At 37.8% G+C, this 18,678-nt stretch overlaps 1 protein-coding gene across 1 annotated transcript in view; it reads right to left on the reverse strand.

The window, feature by feature from the left end:
• Positions 1 to 18,678, reverse strand: part of AHR (aryl hydrocarbon receptor) — a 60,326-nt gene that overhangs the window by 13,688 nt on the left and 27,960 nt on the right. Inside the window, exons 3-5 of the mRNA XM_061356446.1 lie at positions 8,920 to 9,035; positions 5,845 to 5,934; positions 1,290 to 1,413 (exon numbers count right to left, since the gene is read on the reverse strand). Coding sequence (XP_061212430.1) covers positions 1,290 to 1,413; positions 5,845 to 5,934; positions 8,920 to 9,035 — 330 coding nt within the window. The remainder of the gene's footprint in view (positions 1 to 1,289; positions 1,414 to 5,844; positions 5,935 to 8,919; positions 9,036 to 18,678) is intronic.

Here is an 18,678-nt window from a genome sequence, read left to right on the forward strand (position 1 = left end):
CTGTGTAGATAGGTGATGTAATAGGCGCTCCACAGGCAGTGTAACAATGTTGACAACTAAATGAAAGATTGAAATCTACTGAGCTGTGAGAAAGTCAAGTTAGTAACACTGGGTTTTATTTCTCTGTCAAATCACAGCATTTCCATACTCTAAAATATTAAATATGAAACTATTATGAGTTCTAAATCAAGTTGCTTTATGAATTGTAGATTTATTAAAAAATAACATGGACTTTTTCTTTATTAAACCCAATAACCTGTAACCAAGTAACTTACAGTAACAGTTTTATCTACATATTTAAACAACTGTTGTGCAAAATGGAGCATTGTTGAGTTGTCTCAGCAGTTTTGTTGTCATCATGAGACAAGCATATGCTTCCCAAGTTATACATCACTACCTGTACCTATACATCTCTGTTCTGATAGATAGTAAATGTGTTTCTCTTTAGTTGTTTCTCACTGTAGCAGGTCATTTAAGCATCAGCCAATAACATGTGATAAACTGATGCTCTAACAAGCATACCATTTGGTCTTAAAGGCTCGTGTATTTCATCTTTCATTTCTCTTCCTTTCTTATTCCCAACAGAAGTGCTGGTCCATGTGGTAGCCTGCATATAATACTGACAAATGTAGACGACAACGTTCCTTGTCCTTCCACATTAACACTGTAGCTAGCACATTCTTAGTTACAAGCAGATCTACCAGCCTGCAGAGCTTAAAGAAGCTGTCATATCCAACTGTCTGCTGGCCTTCCTAAGGTAAAAAAATCTGGTGCCATGATATGTGACCAAGGGTAGCAGATAAAAAAGGGAGATCATTACTTCAGAGAAATCACTTTCTCATTCAAACAACTATTTTAAGACAAGCCTTACAACTGAGGGTGAACACAGAAAAAATCAAACTACCTTGCTTATTATGTCACCAAAAGAAACTATCCACTTCTGAGTACCCTGTTTGCCACATGAACAGGCAGGTACCTGCTTTGCTGTTTACCACAGGACAAACTGATCAGACATGCAAGACAGTAACTTATGATCCAAATTAAAGTCTTCCAATTTAAAGTATAATTAGTATTTTAATGGTGCTGTGCTATAAATCGCGGTGCTTACCTAAAGTGTAAAAAAATTTTAATTCCTATTTTTAACTAAACATAGCTAAAATTCAGTAAGTTTAAAAGATGTTATTCCTTCATTACTACAAAATATTTTTTTTTTCTTCTTTTATATGCAGAGATTAAAAAACCCTAAACACTAATCAGCAGGAAAACACAAAACTTGAGTGCATTCTCACCTTGTATGCTCGGTCCAGAATCTCCAGACTGGGCAGGATTTAATGCCCAATGTAGCTGTCGTTGAAACTCAGGTCTGTCTTCTGTGTGAATCAATTCAAATACACTCTGATGTATAATATCAGACTACATACAAAGAGGAAAAAGGTGGGAAAGAGAGAATAAGAAACTTGTATGACAATGTGTGATATAAATTCCCTGACCGGTAATGCTGCTACAGATTTAACAAAATCCATTTTGCTCAGAGATAAGAACATACATTTGCATGCACATGGAAAAGCTTTGTGAAACAATTTTTAGCAGCACAGACAATAACTCAGCCACGCCCATGACTGCAAACATAAGAAATAATAATTAAAAAATACTACCTTAGAAAAAAATACCATCATGTCAAGTATTTCTTTATCTGCTTTTATCTAAGCAAGCCTGGAACTGTTATGTTTAAGGTTTAAATCACTTAACTTTACATACTTGTAAATAAAGTACTTGACAGCTGTTACTTGGACCTGCAGGGATACAAAGGAAGCCAACACTTCCAGAACTAAGCCAAGTAGATTATGAACACTGGTTTTGTTTGCATGAAACACCTCTTTATGTGCGAGAGCAGCTACAATGCGTTGAGTTCTGTCCGGGGACAGATGACGAGCGAGTTGAGAGTCTGTGGGTGAGAATTAAGGGGCAGGCTGGCAGGGGCGATACTGTTGTGGGGGTCTGTTACAGGCCACCGGATCAGGGTGAGGAAGTTGACGAGGCCTTCTACAGGCGGCTGAGAGCGGCCTCACAGTCACAGGCTGTGGTCTTTGTGGGGGTTTTAACTTCCCTGATGTTTGCTGGGAGGACTGCTCAGCAACCCAGCTGCAGTCCAGGAGGTTCCTCCAGTGTATAGATAACTTCCTCATGCAAATGGTGGATGAGCCAACCAGAAGAGGTGCGCTGCTGGATCTCATCCTCACTAACAAGGAGGGTCTGGTTGAAGGAGTGAAGGTTGAGGGCTGCCTTGGTTGCAGCGACCACGAGATGGTAGAATTCAGGATCTTGTGTGGTAGGGTCAGTAGAATAGCAAGTAGAATCGCAACCCTGGACTTTAGCAGGGCAAACTTTGGCCTCTTCAAGCAATTGCTAGGGGAAATCCCATGGGCTAGGCTGCTTGAAGGTAAAGGGGCCCAAGATAGTTGGTTGATGTTCAAGGACTGCTTTTTCCGAGCTCAAGATCAGAGCATCCCGACATGTAGGAAGTCAAGGAAGAGGGTCAGGAGACCTGCGTGGCTAAATAGGGAATTGCTGGGTATGCTGAAGTGGAAGAGAAGAGTTTACAGGTCATGGAAGGAAGGGCTGGCCACTTGGGAGGAATATAAGGCTGCTGCTAGAGGATGTAGGAAAGCTGCTAGGATGACTAAGGCCTCCTTGGAATTAAAGCTGGCAAGAGGGGTCAAGGACAGCAGAAAGAGCTTTTTCAAATACATGGCAGGTAAAACTAACACCAGAGGCAATGTAGGCCCGCTGATGAACGGGACGGGTGCCCTGGTGACAGAAGATACAGAGATGGCAGAGTTACTGAATGCCTTCTTTGTCTCTGTCTACTCTGCTGGAGGCAGTCCTGAAGAGCCCTGTACCGCTGAGACCTCAGATGAAGACAGGTCAACGGAGCGGTTTGCCTTAGTCGATGAGGAATGGGTTAAAGACCAGTTGAGCAATCTGGACATCCATAAATCCATGGGTCCAGATGGGATGCACCCGCGGGTGCTGAGGGAACTGGCGGAGGTCATTGCTAGACCGCTCTCCATCATCTTTACCAAGTCTTGGGAAACGGGAGAGGTGCCTGAGGACTGGAGGAAAGCAAATGTCACTCCTGTCTTCAAAAAGGGCAAGAAGGAGGACCCGGGTAACTATAGACCGGTTAGCCTCACCTCCATTCCTGGGAAAGTGATGGAACACCTTATCCTTGGTGCCATCTTAAGGCATATCAAGGATAAGAGGGTTATGAGGGGCAGTCAACATGGCTTCACCAAGGGGAAGTCATGCTTGACCAATCTCGTAGCCTTTTATGAAGAAATAACACGGTGGATGGATGATGGCAGAGCGGTGGATGTGGTCTACCTTGACTTCAGCAAAGCATTTGACACAGTCTCCCACAGCATCCTCGCAGCTAAATTGAGGAAGTGTGGTCTGGATGATCGGGTAGTGAGGTGGACTGTGAACTGGCTGAAGGAGAGAAGCCAGAGAGTTGTAGTCTGTGGGGCGGAGTCTAGTTGGAGGCCTGTATCTAGTGGAGTGCCTCAAGGGTCGGTACTGGGACCAGTATTATTTAATATATTAATCAATGATTTAGATGAGGGAATTGAGTGTACTATCAGCAAGTTTGCTGATGACACTAAGCTGGGAGGAGTGGCTGACACGCCAGAAGGCTGTGCTGCCATCCAGTGAGACCTGGACAGGCTGGAGAGTTGGGCAGGGAATAACTTGATGAAATATAACAAGGGAAAGTGTAGAGTCCTGCATCTGGGCAGGAACAACCCCAGGTTCCAGTATAGGTTGGGGAACGACCTGTTAGAGAGCAGTGTAGGGGAGAGGGACCTGGGGGTCCTGGTGGATGACAGGGTGACCATGAGCCGACACTGTGCCCTTGTGGCCAAGAAGGCCAATGGCATCCTGGGTTGTATTAGAAGGGGGGTGGTTAGTAGGTCGAGAGAGGTCCTCCTTCCCCTCTACTCTGCCATGGTGAGACCTCATCTGGAATATTGTGTCCAGTTCTGGGCCCCTCAGTTCAAGAAGGACAGGGACCTGCTGGAGAGAGTCCAGCGCAGGGCAACTAAGATGATTAAGGGAGTGGAGCATCTCCCTTATGAGGAAAGACTGAGGGAGCTGGGTCTCTATAGTTTGGAGGAGACTGAGGGGTGACCTTATTAGTGTATATATAAAGGGGGAGTGTCACGAGGATGGAGCCAGGCTCTTCTCAGTGGCAAACAATGATAGGACAAGGGGAAATGGGTACAAACTGGAACACAAGAGGTTCCACTTAAACTTGAGAAGAAACTTCTTCTCAGTGAGGGTGACGGAACACTGGAACAGGCTGCCCAGGGAGGTTGTGGAGTCTCCTTCTCTGGAGACATTCAAAACCCGCCTGGACACGTTCCTGTGTAACCTTATCTAGGTGTTCCTGCTCCGGCAGGGGGATTGGACTAGATGATCTTTTGCGGTCCCTTCCAATCTCTAACATACTGTGATACTGTGAAAGCTTTGATGGTTCTTAATGATGCATTAAAATCTGTAATTATTAAGTACTCATATCACTGTCAGTTGCATAGTTAGGGTTGTGAATCTAAATGGTGAAGCTGCAACAGCCAGGAGCAGTGGTTGAAAGAAATTAAGAGACAAAAAGCCCACCCAAAATATTCAAGAAAAGCCTCTGTCAACTCAGAGGAGTTAAACTGCTCATTTTCTGCATGCATGGAAAATCCAACCATTATATAAACAGAAAGTATTTAAAATAAAACATAGATCTAAAGAAATTAGATGACTGGCAAAAGCAGACGCCTAGCTCAAATTCTGCTGTAATGAATTTTATAAAAGAGTCAGTATTTTCCAGAATAAATTGCCAGAAATGCTAATTTTTGTCACTTTAAGACTTCACTCCTATAACATGCACTTGATTTATTGGCATTACTATACAAATTTTACGGCCAATTTGTTTTCCAAGCATTTTTCTTCATTTCCCAACACCGAAAGAATCTGTAACCCCAGGAAAAATAACGTTTTGTTTGGAATATTTTCTTCTATACAAATATTCCCAACCTCTTATCAGTTAGTTAAAAGTGCAGAACACGTGGAGTTTCTCCCTATTTTTTAGAGAGCAACTGAATCTATCATGAACCAGTACCCAAAGACATAACCCAATAACTGTAACTAACCTTTTATCTTCTTAACATAAACTAATCCCAGGAGTTCCCTAGAGGAAGGCAATGTGAGCCCCCTGGGTCTTGGTCTTTACTACTCTGGTACGTGGCTTGCAAGCCCAAGGAAATTAGCCATGTGATCTGCATCATAAACTGTAAATAACAAATGCTGCTTTGAAATAAATAAATAAATAAGCAAATAAATAAATAAATAAAGTAAATATTAACAAGAAAAAACTAAAATCATAAAAATACTAAAATCACTGAGTTGATACTTAGAGCCTCAGGGCATATGAAGTCAATTTTGTATGAAGGGTTTCTACTAATATAATTACCTTCCCATTGAATTATGTCTCACTCAGCATCATAAACTGGGTAACATCACAATATTACATTTCAAACAGTTGTTCCAGTAAAGCCTAATTAAGTGTGAAAATTTTATATCTCGCCTAACTCAACTTTGAGAACTATATTCCTGTTGTGCTTGGCCTGAGGTCCCATTTCAGCTATGTAAACTGATAGAAAAGTAATATAGTTTCAAAGTAACCCAACACAAAGTATCTAACAGACTTCTGTTATATAAGCTATTAGACCCTAAATGTGAACAGTTGTGCCCTCTGAAATTAAGAAAAAGTACTGCAAAAAGAGGAAATGATAAACTTACTTGTTGGAACCCCAAGTAGTCTTGGATAGTAGAAGAGACATAAAAAACCACAGCATCGGCCGTAACAACTAATACAAAACCATTTAATGCCTGGGGAGGAAACACCAATATGTCAGCCTCAGAGACAAAATTCCAGATAATTGCTGTGGCTGTAAGTCTTACCTATGCTTTAGTCTCTCAATAAAACATGAAGCACACAAAAACTTATTAACAGCACAAACATTAGCATTCTTCATTGCATCTCCCTATAGTACACATGCCACAATGAAGAAAATTGCTTCTAATGAAGGAAAAATGGATAACTGGAAAATTCAGGAAGAAGCCAAACCCAGTTGATGACTTTTAATACCCTTGATTGTAGGAGATGAGGGACAACAGCAAGAACAACCATAAGTTTTATCTAATATCAACCACAGCTCATAAGGACTGTGCAGCCCAAGCCTTCGGCACACGCTGCTGCCCACTGCACAACCGGGAGCTATGTCACAACCCCATTCCCCAAATCTGTTCTATTCATAGTGCAGACGGGCCTAAGTGGACAGGAAATCAAGCCATCAAGAGCTCCTATACAGTCCAAGAAAACATTTTATAGCTTACTTAAAATAGAAAGCCTCTGCACAAGTGGACTGTTGCAAGTAAACAATGTTTTTGAAGAGATTTCCCCCTTCATGAAGCAACAGACTAAGCGGCTCCTTGCTCAAAGTCACGCAAAGGGCATTTATCTGAACTCCAAATCAATATGGTTCACAGCAATTGTTCTGATACCAAACAGTACATTTGTGACTTGGCAGCTCATCTGAAAGGTGCTGATTTACTTCTACGGATTTCAGTCAAGATTTAACAAAAGGCTGTCTCGAGGGACCAGATTAAGTATATTGTGCCACTTAATTTCCTCAGCTGCATTCAAAGCAAAATTTGGCCAGCATACTCAAAACACATTTTTTCTGAAACTCTTTATTATGCAAAAATGTAACAGAAAATGTAAAGTAAGTGAAGGATATCCTATCTTACTGTAATAACATATTTTTTATTATAAACCAGCATGATTTTTTTTCACAAACATTAACTACCATAGCCCCACACTGTGGTAACAACTATTGCTTTTCCATATTTTTTCTTTTCCATATTTTGCATATTTTCCGTATTTGGCAGAGATACAGTTTTACAATTTCTTGTTCTTTTGCTAAGACAGTCTGAGTTAAGTCAAGTTAATATCTGATTAAATGACTGGTCTTTAAATGATGTGAACCACTCCTATTTAACATGTAGATATTTCTTAATCTAGTCTCATAAATAACTGTGAGCTCAAAATCTCCTTATGGAAGTTTAGTGAAATTTACATGAATACAGTATAAGCTAAGAAAAAAAAATTAATAATAACCTGAAATTAAACAGTGTAGCCGACCCAAGAAATCTTAAGTAGTTACATAGAAACCTTGGTTTTGATCAAGTTTCCAGTAATTTCCAAGGAGCAAAAGGCTGCCACAGCAGGTGCTTGTGTCCTCTGCTGACCTAACCTGCAGGGCTTTTCACCTCAGATTGTTGATATAAAAAGTCTGAAAGCTGTACAGTATATAATTCTGACCCATATGTTAAAATCAGTTATTCTGCTCTGTTTCATGTAAGCTTGTACAGCTCCTGCACCTGGAATTCAAACACATTTTACAGTGGCCTGGTATGCAGTTCATCTTGGAGCAGGATTGTTAATGCTGCAATCAGACGCCTTCTGTAAGCCAAAAATTCTGTAAAATGCAAGTTGTCCACACATACAATGCAACAAATTACTGAAGTTCCTTAAACCATGCAGATATACCAGTAAATGGGAGATAAGTTCTGATGGCAGTTTGGCAAAATGCAGTGCTAAAATAATAATCTTAAAAGGCATAATGGAATTTCTCAGTGATTTTATTATTCTGGAGCACTGGAAATAATATTTGCGCTGCTTTAAAAATAGTCTCAATATTTCTAATATAAAGGCAATCATAAAACTTTAATAACTCCCACTCAGAAGTCATGAAAACCTAAATTTCATATCAAATAGAAACCTCAAATACAAATTTTAGATCATTTCTGTTTAAAAGAAAGCTGTTCATCTGCAGTAACTTCCTAACAGTTCCTTGTCATACTCTATTAAGGTTTGAAAATTACATACATGTCCTAGTTTTTTAGTTGGTCAAGAGACAACTTTCAAGTAGCATTAGTTTACAGTAAATATTTTGTGGGATTCTTAGAACCTGTTTTAATTTCTACCCTTTAAACAGTTAACATTAATTTTGTTCTAGGCAAGCCACTGGCTCCAACTGACCTAATGTTTGCCACTTCTGATTGATGCATCTGTGTGAAGCCTGTGTACAAGACAAATTATGAATATATTTCAAATGGAGCTGGTCACAGTAAAATTTATTTTATGAAACTAATTAGAACATTGAAATAATTATATTAGCCATTTACTGAGTTTAATCTGGATGTAGTATTATATTGTTATATTTCATATGCTTTGACAATGTACACCATTAAAGCAGATTGTCAGAAAATATGATTTATAAAAAAACCACCTATGTTTCATTAACATTTTCCAGTTCATATTACTAGAAGTTACGGAAAGTACTTTAAAATTTGTCCTTAACTGGTGTTACAAACCATGCGTTCTTTCAAACCACTGAGGCAGCAAGATATTTCAGCAAGCCCCAAGTCTCTTAGAGATTTCTTTTTAGACAATTAGTGGCCAAATTTACAGTAGATGACTAACCTATCTGACCTTTATGAAAACTGTTTCTCTGGATCTTTGTTAACAATAGATGCAAAGACATAGGAAAAAGAGTCTAAGAAATGACTCAAGAGTTTAGAGACACATGTAGTCTTAACACGCTCTCTTCAAAGTCATTATTAGCACCCGAGAAAGTGCAAGACCTGTGTAATATGAACCTTTAGGTGCATGAAATGAGGAAAATGAGGAAAGAATTGGACAATAATAAAACTTTCTCAATCTCATCAGTGAATAACTGGCACATTAAATAAAACATATATTTTATTTTTATGTAAATATGTGTACAATACATCCACTGCAAAAGATACCTGCAGCAAGAGTTCTCCTTCCAGGATCTGCATTCCTTCTCCCCGTTTTGCTGCTCTACAGTTTTCCTGAATGCCGTTTATCTCTGGTCTGGTAGAGTTAGAAGACTTTAATGCAACTAGAACAAAGAAAGAAAAAAGTTGAGTGATCTCTGAACAGCTCACTAGAAGTTGAGGTGATGATGTGCTATTTTGTGGACGGAAAAACTGTATTTTAAAAACTCAACTATGGTATGACAACACGGTACGGTATGAGGTATACCTCAGCTATAAGCCTGCTCTAGACCTAAAGCTCCCTTCAGAGAAAGGAATGAAAGAAACAGGAACCCTAAATGCATACTACATGCTAAAGAAAACAATGAAATCTATTTAAAACAAAAAGGCTGAGTTCTTTCTGCCATAGCTGATTTTTAAACTGTTTAAACAATTAAGCAAAGTTTCTAACTTCTGATAAAATACTGTAACCATGGATCATTTTTCAGGTTACAAATACATTCAATTGAAAAAAAACCCAAACAAAATTACTCAATGAATAAGGGATGAAGAATCAGACCAAATTGCTACAAAGTACATGAAAGACATCTCTTAATGTGTCTTTTAATAAACAGGATGCTGTTAAGTAAAACTAGATATTCAAAGATTGTCCCTAACTTGGAATTTATCTGCTTTTCACTTAGGTTGTAAAAGAAAAAATAAAAGTCTCTAAATCTGAAATTAGTCTAAGTGGGTCTGCAGCTCCTAAGCAGCTTAAAGATATTTGAGTGACTCTATCTTTACCCATAAAGCTAAACACCACCACTCCCCCCAGAATTTCTAAGCTGCAAAGCAAGTGGAATTTATTAAGGCAGCAGCGCTTCTGTAAAATAACCAATGGCTTATATCAATCAATGAGATATTCACCCTAAATTCCCAATGATTTTTCAAACTGTGGAAAACCTTCATTTTCAGCTGCTCAGAACTCTAGTCAAGTACTCTGAAGAACTCCTGTTTGCTCACTTTTTAACTAAGGTAAATGATAATTTACACTATGTACATTAACTGAAAGATAGATTATTCCTTTCAGGGTTTTTTCAATCTATCACCGCAGCCAACAACTTTCAAGCCAGACAGTTTTCATTAAGATATCCCACAAACACACCGCAGAGGAAAAATAATATTGTAAAAAGACCTTAACTGATCAATCAGTCAGGAATTTATCCAAAGGTTTGCTTTGAAATTAAAACCTTAATACACTTCTTCCTACCATAGAGTCAAAAAGACCTGCAACGGGCCACACAGAATTGCAATTGCAAATTCATTTGAAATTCAAGTGAGTGGAAGATGTAGCAATATTTTTTTCCTAAGCATTAATTTAGAAGGATATCTAGAACGTTCACTAAGTCCCCTTGAAATCCCCCCCACCCCCATGCAATTAAACTTCTTTATTAATATACTTCAAGCAAACATTATAAAAAAAAATGCTAGTATGATTTTAGGTTGACATATATACTACGAGAGTAACAAACAGAAACAACATAGGTCCCTGACACTGAGCAACCCCAGATACCTGGATGAAAAATTTCAATGTGTGGTTTGATATTGTCAAATTGAAGGCTGCCAGATCCCAACAAGTGGCCTTGGGACAAGATAATGGGAGGCTATCTTGTAAGGCAATAATTCTGAAAAGACTTAGTCACAACACACAATGCTGTGGCCTCAGAAATATTAGCTAATGATACAGTAATAGATGATAAGAAGAATTAAAACTAAAAAGTACGACTCATCCAAAGGTAATATTACAGTGAACATTACCTAGTTTAAAATCAGCTATGTATTCTGATACTTCTCATAATCTACGTTATTTAGTCAGACAAATTCCAGTAGTTCACTGCTTTATAATCTTTGAATCCTGAATTAAGTACAACTCACTTCAGCCTATCCCCTCTTAATTTTCAGCCACAGGAAATTAAAACATGAATGCTCCCACAGAGTAAACAGGAAAAAAAATCTGCATGTGTATGCTAAAACACATGAAAAACAAAGAATTTACCTCTCAGAATCTCCCACTAGTAACTTTAGAGCAACAAAATTAAAGTTGTTTACACCTGTTAAAAATCTGCTACACAATTTTAGCAAGAGGGCTAGGCTGGAAACAGTAGCTTTCCAAGTAGGTTAATGCCTGTCTCTTAATTTTATGTCCAGCAACAAGTATCATTTCCATTGCTCAGACTTTCCTGGTTTGAAGTAAAAGATAAATCCCAAAAACAACAGAACTAGCCAGTGATCTTTAACAGGGTTTAGACACAGAACAACATTATGGTTTCTGGTACATTTGTTTTACAGTTATGAAATGTTTTAGCACTCAAAACAGCAAATGTGAAAGATAGTCAGTTTTACATTGTATCTAAAAAGACAAATCAGATAACGGTAACGTCAGTGTTTACCAGCTTCATATCTCTAGTTCTAACTGTTACAGCCAGGTGATGAGAGATTTATACAGAGTTGTAGTGTATTTTAAGAGACTAACAGTATTGTCGGGGGTAGGAGGGGGGCGTGTGAAGTCTGACATACAACTATTTCAGGTCTGAAACAGAATTCCAGAATCCAAGCAATTGAGTTCTACCTACTGCCAAATGCCATCTTTCATTTAATTTCATTCACTGACATAGAGAATTCAGCATAAGGTATACATCAGCATCTATCCAGCCAACTTTCTGATGAGCATTTATACAGAATCTTACTTTAACACACAAATACTCAAGTTGTCAACTTTACTATCACTTCAAGAAAATAATATTGGCAGTTAAACTTCTTAAAGTAATAGAGAGACATTCAAAAACCATTTCAGTACCCCTTCCCATGAAAGAAGTGACAGACCTGCATTACTTGTAAAAATATTCAAAAGGAGTATCAGTAAAACTGAAATCTAATAAAAATGCCTTTAACCTGCATGTGACTACTGCATCATGCAACAGTCAGTTGTCTGGCCCATACAACAGATTAAGATCCCTAGCAGAGTGTATCAGGACACTGGCAATACTCAACTCAGCCAAACCAAGTTCTATTATACTCTTTTCCTCAAATCTAGACACTATTTAATCTGAAGAAAACTGCGTTTTTGCAAAGCATCAGAAAGAACAAAATAAACATGAAAAGAAATAATGGTATTTTTTTCTGTGTTGAATGAATAAAGATTTTTTTCTGACATAAATGAAGGAAATAAACCACATTTGCTGGTATTCAGCTGAGGAGTCTGGAGAGATTATTCTCCACCAAAACCTAATCATTCCCACACCAAATCCTTATTATTATGAAAGGAGTGAAGAAATGTATGATTAAACAGACTTTCCATCTCAATATTCACCTAAACCAGTCACGTGTTAAAAGAGTGCTGAATACAATCTGATTCAGTGATTGCTGTCTGAAAAGTTTCTCTGAAATCATACAAGATACTCTGAAATTAGAACCTTTTCTCTTTCCTACCTTTTCTTTCCCAAAGAAAAAGCATAGCAAAAAGTTTTTGAGGACCCAGGGCAGTTGACCCAACAGAGTTGTAGAGAAACGAATATCAAGATAGAAAATTTTAACTGGGCCTTTTAAAATCATATTCAGATGCAACAAATTACTTAAAACAGGCTGGAGATTATTTTTACTTTTAGGTAAACGATCTGCTAAAGCCTAAAACTGTATTGAAGTAACACTTGCCTAATATCACAAGTATATCGTTAGCACATCAGTCATGCAGTCCTGGAATTTAATCTTAAAGAGCTTCCCAGAACTGCTTTCTATCAAATTTTGGCACAGTTCCCACAATTCAGCCAAACAGGTCAAAGTTTGCAGTCAGAGCCAATGTAGACTGTTTCATAACCTTTTCAGCAGAATTATGAATTCAACTAGTCTGTTCTAGATTACTGTAAAAAACAACAGTTCTGATGGGGGGGGTCTTACTCCCTTCAGCAGCAAATGCTAACCTTCAACATGATCACAACCCAAAACTAGACAAGGAAGGCACTACTGAGAAAACTGAGTTTGATATAAAGCTCTTTTCTAAATCATTAATCTACACTAAACTGTTCATACTGGCAAAGGATCATTTGAAGTAGGAGAAAAAATTACATTTATGCATGTACCTAGGTGCAACCTTTAGCTACCTCCATTACTTAAGATGATATGAAAAATTCGGCACCTGTTATCACCCAGGATGTAAAGGGAAAAATGTTTATGAAAGTTAATAACACAGAGAAAAAAATGCAATCAATGATTCTTTTTGAAAGATAAAACATGCATTGATTGCATATTTTGTAAATAGTTACACTTGTACTAGATAGCAGAAACGGTACATTTCATTAATAAATATGCAAAGGATTGCTCCGTACTTAGAGATACAAGAGAAATTAAATGCAATTCTGAATTATTATAACTGTAACGTTTTAGTTACGTTACACAAAGAGGTAAGACTGACTTCTGTGTAGACTGCATGTACACAGAAAACATGTTGCATATGGAGACTTAAGTTTTACATTTCCTTTCCCTTCATTTATGAATTATGAAAAATGTTCAAGATACCTTTATATTGTATATTTATATCCTACTAAAAGGTGAGCAAGTATTTACACTATTGGAAAAAGCTATGTATGGTAGACATATCCTGGTTTTAATACTGACAAGTTTTCAATACTGAAGAATTCCATATTTCCATTTCCTAATTGCACTATCTTGTCTTCCAACTATTCTGCCAACTATTAACAATTACATTGAGAAGTTGTGATATGCACCAGTCCTTTTTTTCTTATGTGTCTGAAATAATTCAAGGGTAGTCTTCCTTGTAAACTGTAATACATCTTACAATACAGCTTGTAAATTACAGTAAACTGTGAATTGATGGAGGCACAACAACATGTATTTTCCATTACAAACAAAAAAACAAAGCATAAACACATTATTTTAAAAATGCCTCACTATTCTGATATAGTCTGAAGCACTACAGGCAGAAAACAATTCACGAAACTAGTCATGGAAGTCAAATAACCAGATTTTGTAAACATAAGCAAAATAAGGGTGAAATTGTATATTCAGGATACCTTTTTTAAGCATGTGCCAAATTATGACAATACTGGAATTGCTTTCAAATAATGTATTTTACTTTTAAAGCAGAAAAATACCAATAAAACACATGCAGGAGCTGCCTATGTTTTGATATTTCCAGAACAAACGCAGAACACAGGTTAAAAAAAATTAGTAAAAATCAATGTTCAAACTCAGAGAACACAGTGCTCTAATTCATGTGCATATTTTCAGCTAATGCAGAGACATAAACACATCTATATATTTAGGAAAAGCAGTTGAAAGAACCTATGCACCATGGGAGATTGGCAGTGATTCTTTGAGGTCTTGATTTGACATCAAAGAAATTATTCAAGGTTCAAGAGAGAGAAAACACCATGAAGCAGCTATCACAAGAGGATAAAGCATACCACCAAGAATACTTGCAACAAAATATTAGTAGGTTATGGCTGGTAAAGAAGAAAACAAAAAAAACAAAAACAAAAGCAAATAAAAACCCCAGACTGAGGGGGAAAAGGGGAATAACACTTTTACCAGAGGACGTTTTAAAATAAGAGATTTGGCAGGGGGAATTAAAAAAGGAAAAGAGAACAAGGGTAAAAAAATATAAGTAGTCAGGTTCTGGCAATTTCCTGGGCTTTTGGGAGTCAATAATTTAGCTGCTGTACAGATGCTGATCAACATCTGACGTGTACAAATCTCTAGAAACCAAGAATTTCCAGGCATCATTTCCTTTGCAGTGCAGATTTTGTGCATTTCCAGTCATCCAGTACTTTCTCGTTTAACCCAAATTCTATCTAAGTAAAATGCAACCTCATGCTTCTATACAAACATAGCAGAGAGAGCACAAGTCCACCCAGGTGTGAGATTTTTCAAGTATACAAGATTTCCTTAATGTAGGAAAAAATGTAGGATTTGCCCTAAAATGCTTAGGCTAGAAAGAAAACAGAATAATGACATTTTCATCTCTAGAAGTGGATTATTCTGAAGGTTAAAACTGCCTGAATACAAAAGATTTCTATAGAAACTATTAGGAGCCTTTAAGGTTTGCCACAAACGCAACTACAATAAAGCCATATGTATTTGCTACACTAAAGATATAAATCAAGATAAAGAACTTCTTACATTCAGGTTCTATTAAGCAACATACTTGAACATTTCACAGACCGTGGATGAAAACAGACTCACAAACCAAAAACAAGCCAGTAAATATTTTGCCAGCATCTGACTGAAATTACTCAAGGTACAGCTCCAGAACTTCCCCAGGGACCACTGTACGTACTTACACTTCAGACATGTTTTCATTCATATTTTATACTCAACTATAGAAAAGCGCATAAGTGGTACACCTTACTTGAACTGCTGATGAAGTCTAAACTATTCTCTTCAAGCAACATAAAACAAATATACATGAGGAATAAAACCAGTACACAAAATTTTTCTTAATGCCAAGTGCCACGGCTTTTTCAATGTGTGATGTTTTGGATTCACCGAAGAAAACCAATCTAGTATTAAAATGACCTTAGGTTTACCCCACATTTTCCATTTATCTGTGATCAAATCCTATTCTTAAAGGATTTAACACAAAAGCTATTTTTGGCATAAGGAAGTCTGTTGCTTGCCCTTTCAAAACTTGACATGCACCTGAGTGCAGACCAGTGCTACTTGGTTTCCAGGTCTACGGTAAGGACACGTTTCCAATATTCAGGATTACAAATCATAAGAGGGACAAAAAACTTGGCAGGAGTATCACCTTTTTTTTCTACCTAAACTTCAACCAAATCTCACTGGCCAAGACTCAAAAGGGAGTCATGAATTTTCCAGAAATCACATTTCTAGATCATAAGATTATTTATGAGACACTAAATGAGTTTACTGTTACACTGGTGGGGGGGAGAGAATCTGATTTTTCTGCTTGTAAAATTAACTGATGTTAACAAAAAAAAAAGGCAGGAAAAATCCCTTTCAAATAGTTTTGGAGCCCTTCTGGACACCTATGTTGATAAACCACTTTATTATCTTAATTCGCCTTTAGTCTGGTGTTTATATGTTACACTTGAACAGAGTGTGCATTTGAATATGTATATTCTATAGAAGATAATTTTAATTCAGATTTGTCAATTTTGTCATTTAAATAATTATTAAATGGCATATCTATAGGAAAAAATAACACAAAGGCATACAAGCAACTTTAAAATGCCTTAAAGTTACACAAGGTGAAACAAAAAATTCAGCTACTTTGCCAGTTTATAGCATGTAAAGTTGTGCATTTACTGAACCACAATTTCAATTGTAGAACTACTTTATAATAAAACTAGGAGATGTATTTTAATAGTTTGTTGTACTGATAAGGCATTGTTCTGCTAAGTGTGTTACTGCATGGGCAAATACTAAACAGGAAGAAGAAAACCATGAACCCCATCTTTCTAGCACCTGTAACATGGGAAGGCCTCTGTGAAAAACCTCCCGCTCTCCCTGGTATGATTTTTATACAGCAGAAAGCCTCTTATAAGAAAGGAACCTTAACCTTGTTCTTCTATAGAAAGCTGAACAGGTAACAGCAGGTAACCAGGACAAGGAATTAGGTCTTACCTAATGAGTTTACTTGTGACGGGCTAAATGTACAGCAATTTCCTAAGCCAGAATTTGGACAAGACACTGGGTTTCCATTGTTATTTTTGGAGAAAAATCACTAACTTCATGGTTAAATACCCTAAAAGAATGATGTTTTAACTGCAACAGTCTCCAAAATTTACAAGTGTCTTTTCCCACAGCTTCAGTTATGGCAGCATTTTAAGACAGCAGAACTACATATCCAGAAAATGAGAAAGACTTTCTACTGTTAATAAGCTGCCCAAAAAATCAAGACAAATACCTAAACGGTATTCATGAAGCATCACCACTTAACTGATTCTTTGACGGACATTGTTGTGGTTTAAGACCAGACTGCAACTCAGAACCACACAGCCGCTCGCTCACTGCCCCACTTCGTCCCCTGCTCCAGGACAGATGGGGAGAAGAATCAAAAGAATGTACTGCTACCACCAATAATAACATGGCAAATAACAAAGGAAGAGAATACAACCACTCACCACCTGCCAAATGATACCCAGCCCGACTCAAGCAGATATCTAGCCCTTCTGGGTAACTGCCCCTAGGTTACATCCTGGGCATGACGTGATGTGGTTTGGAATACCTCTTCGGTCAGTTTGGGTCAGGTGTCCTGTCTCTGCTTTCTCCCGGCTTCCCCTCCTCCCTGGCAGAGCATGAGGCTCAGAAAGTCCTTGGTCAGAGTAAACATTACTGAGCACCAACTAAAAGCATTGGTGTTATCAGTGCTGTTCCCAGTCTGAAAGTGAAAAACACAGCACTGCCAGCTACTAAGAAGGAGAATAATGACTGCTACTGCTGAACCCAGGGCACATATAAACAAAGCAAGCTCCTGCCTTAGAAAATTGCCCTGGAGGACACCCTCACAAAAACTAAAGATGAGCAATAGTATCTCGGACATCACAAGTTTTCAGTTTCTTGCTGCAGTGACACGCCTTAGAAGAACTGACTTGTGTGGACTGAGTTTTTCCTGATTAGGAAGAGGAGAGATTGGGGGATTTTGAAGCTTTTGGGTTTTTTTGGTTTTCTTCTGTTTGTATTGGGGAGGGGCGTGTGTGGTGTGTGTTTGCTTTCAAACTACTTAGAAATACAACCTATTCTGAGAATCTGACAGCACAAGGGACTTTTCTAGAGCTATGATACTACTTGGCCATGGAGCTGATATGGTGTCCATGATGTGTTGCTTAAGTATCTTTTATCTCTGGAGTTGACAAATCTATGCCACACTTTAAAAGGGACTTCCACCTGTGTTCACATAAGTTTTCCACAGTTTTCCAGAAAATACAAGATTTTGCCAGATGTGCAGAAAGAACAGCCTATTTCACTGACTCTTCATTTCACACACATTCCTTTCTTGTTTGTGAATTCCATGCATTCTTATTTCTAAAGAAGCTTTAACATTTGAAAGGGCGCACGTAAGTAAGTGCCACTTCCTCTTGAAATGTTTTTGAAGCACATTCAACCTTCACTGCAGCTGAAATGCCAGTAAAAAGCTAAGCTGGAAGGTGCAATATCTCAAATGAGACAAAGCAACATTTTCAGTCGGTAACTGCTGTGACATCAAAGAAAATAGCAACCTAAAACTTAAGAATACTTAGTTCCTCCTTTTTTTTTTTTTTTTTTTTGAAATCCTAGTAAGACTTACTTTGCTACTAGGCACCTTCAACTCTTCAGTGCACATTTTATCTTGCTCAACTTATTCCTTTGCCCTCCTGTGATAATGCTGCCCATTAACCTCAACAGCTCTTCTCCCTTCTCAGCGTTACCCTACTTGGTATTTCCATAGAATTCAATAATAACCCCTAGCCTTTATTTTGCCACACTAAGCCAGACAAACTCAGTCTCATCTGTGATACACACTCTCTGGGCCGTCTCTGCACATGTTCCAATGATATCTGTAATACCCTAACTTGATTCTACAAACCAAGTTCTTCTAAAGAATCTCCATTTTTTTTTAACTGAATTTGATAAATTGAGTAACTATGCGTTATGAGAAAGCACTATCCAATTCTATTTCCAAGACTCCTTCAGGAGACTTCACCAAAATTTTCAGAAGGCATAAACAAAAGACAAGTAGTTCAACTTAATGAACAGTCCTCCCCATCACTG

The sequence above is a fragment of the Neopsephotus bourkii genome, unplaced genomic scaffold (genome assembly GCF_033783945.1).
Source record: "Neopsephotus bourkii isolate Nb327-2 ecotype Australia unplaced genomic scaffold, CSIRO-AGI_Nbou_v1 NB_855, whole genome shotgun sequence".
In the NCBI taxonomy this organism is placed as follows: Eukaryota; Metazoa; Chordata; class Aves; order Psittaciformes; family Psittacidae; genus Neopsephotus; species Neopsephotus bourkii.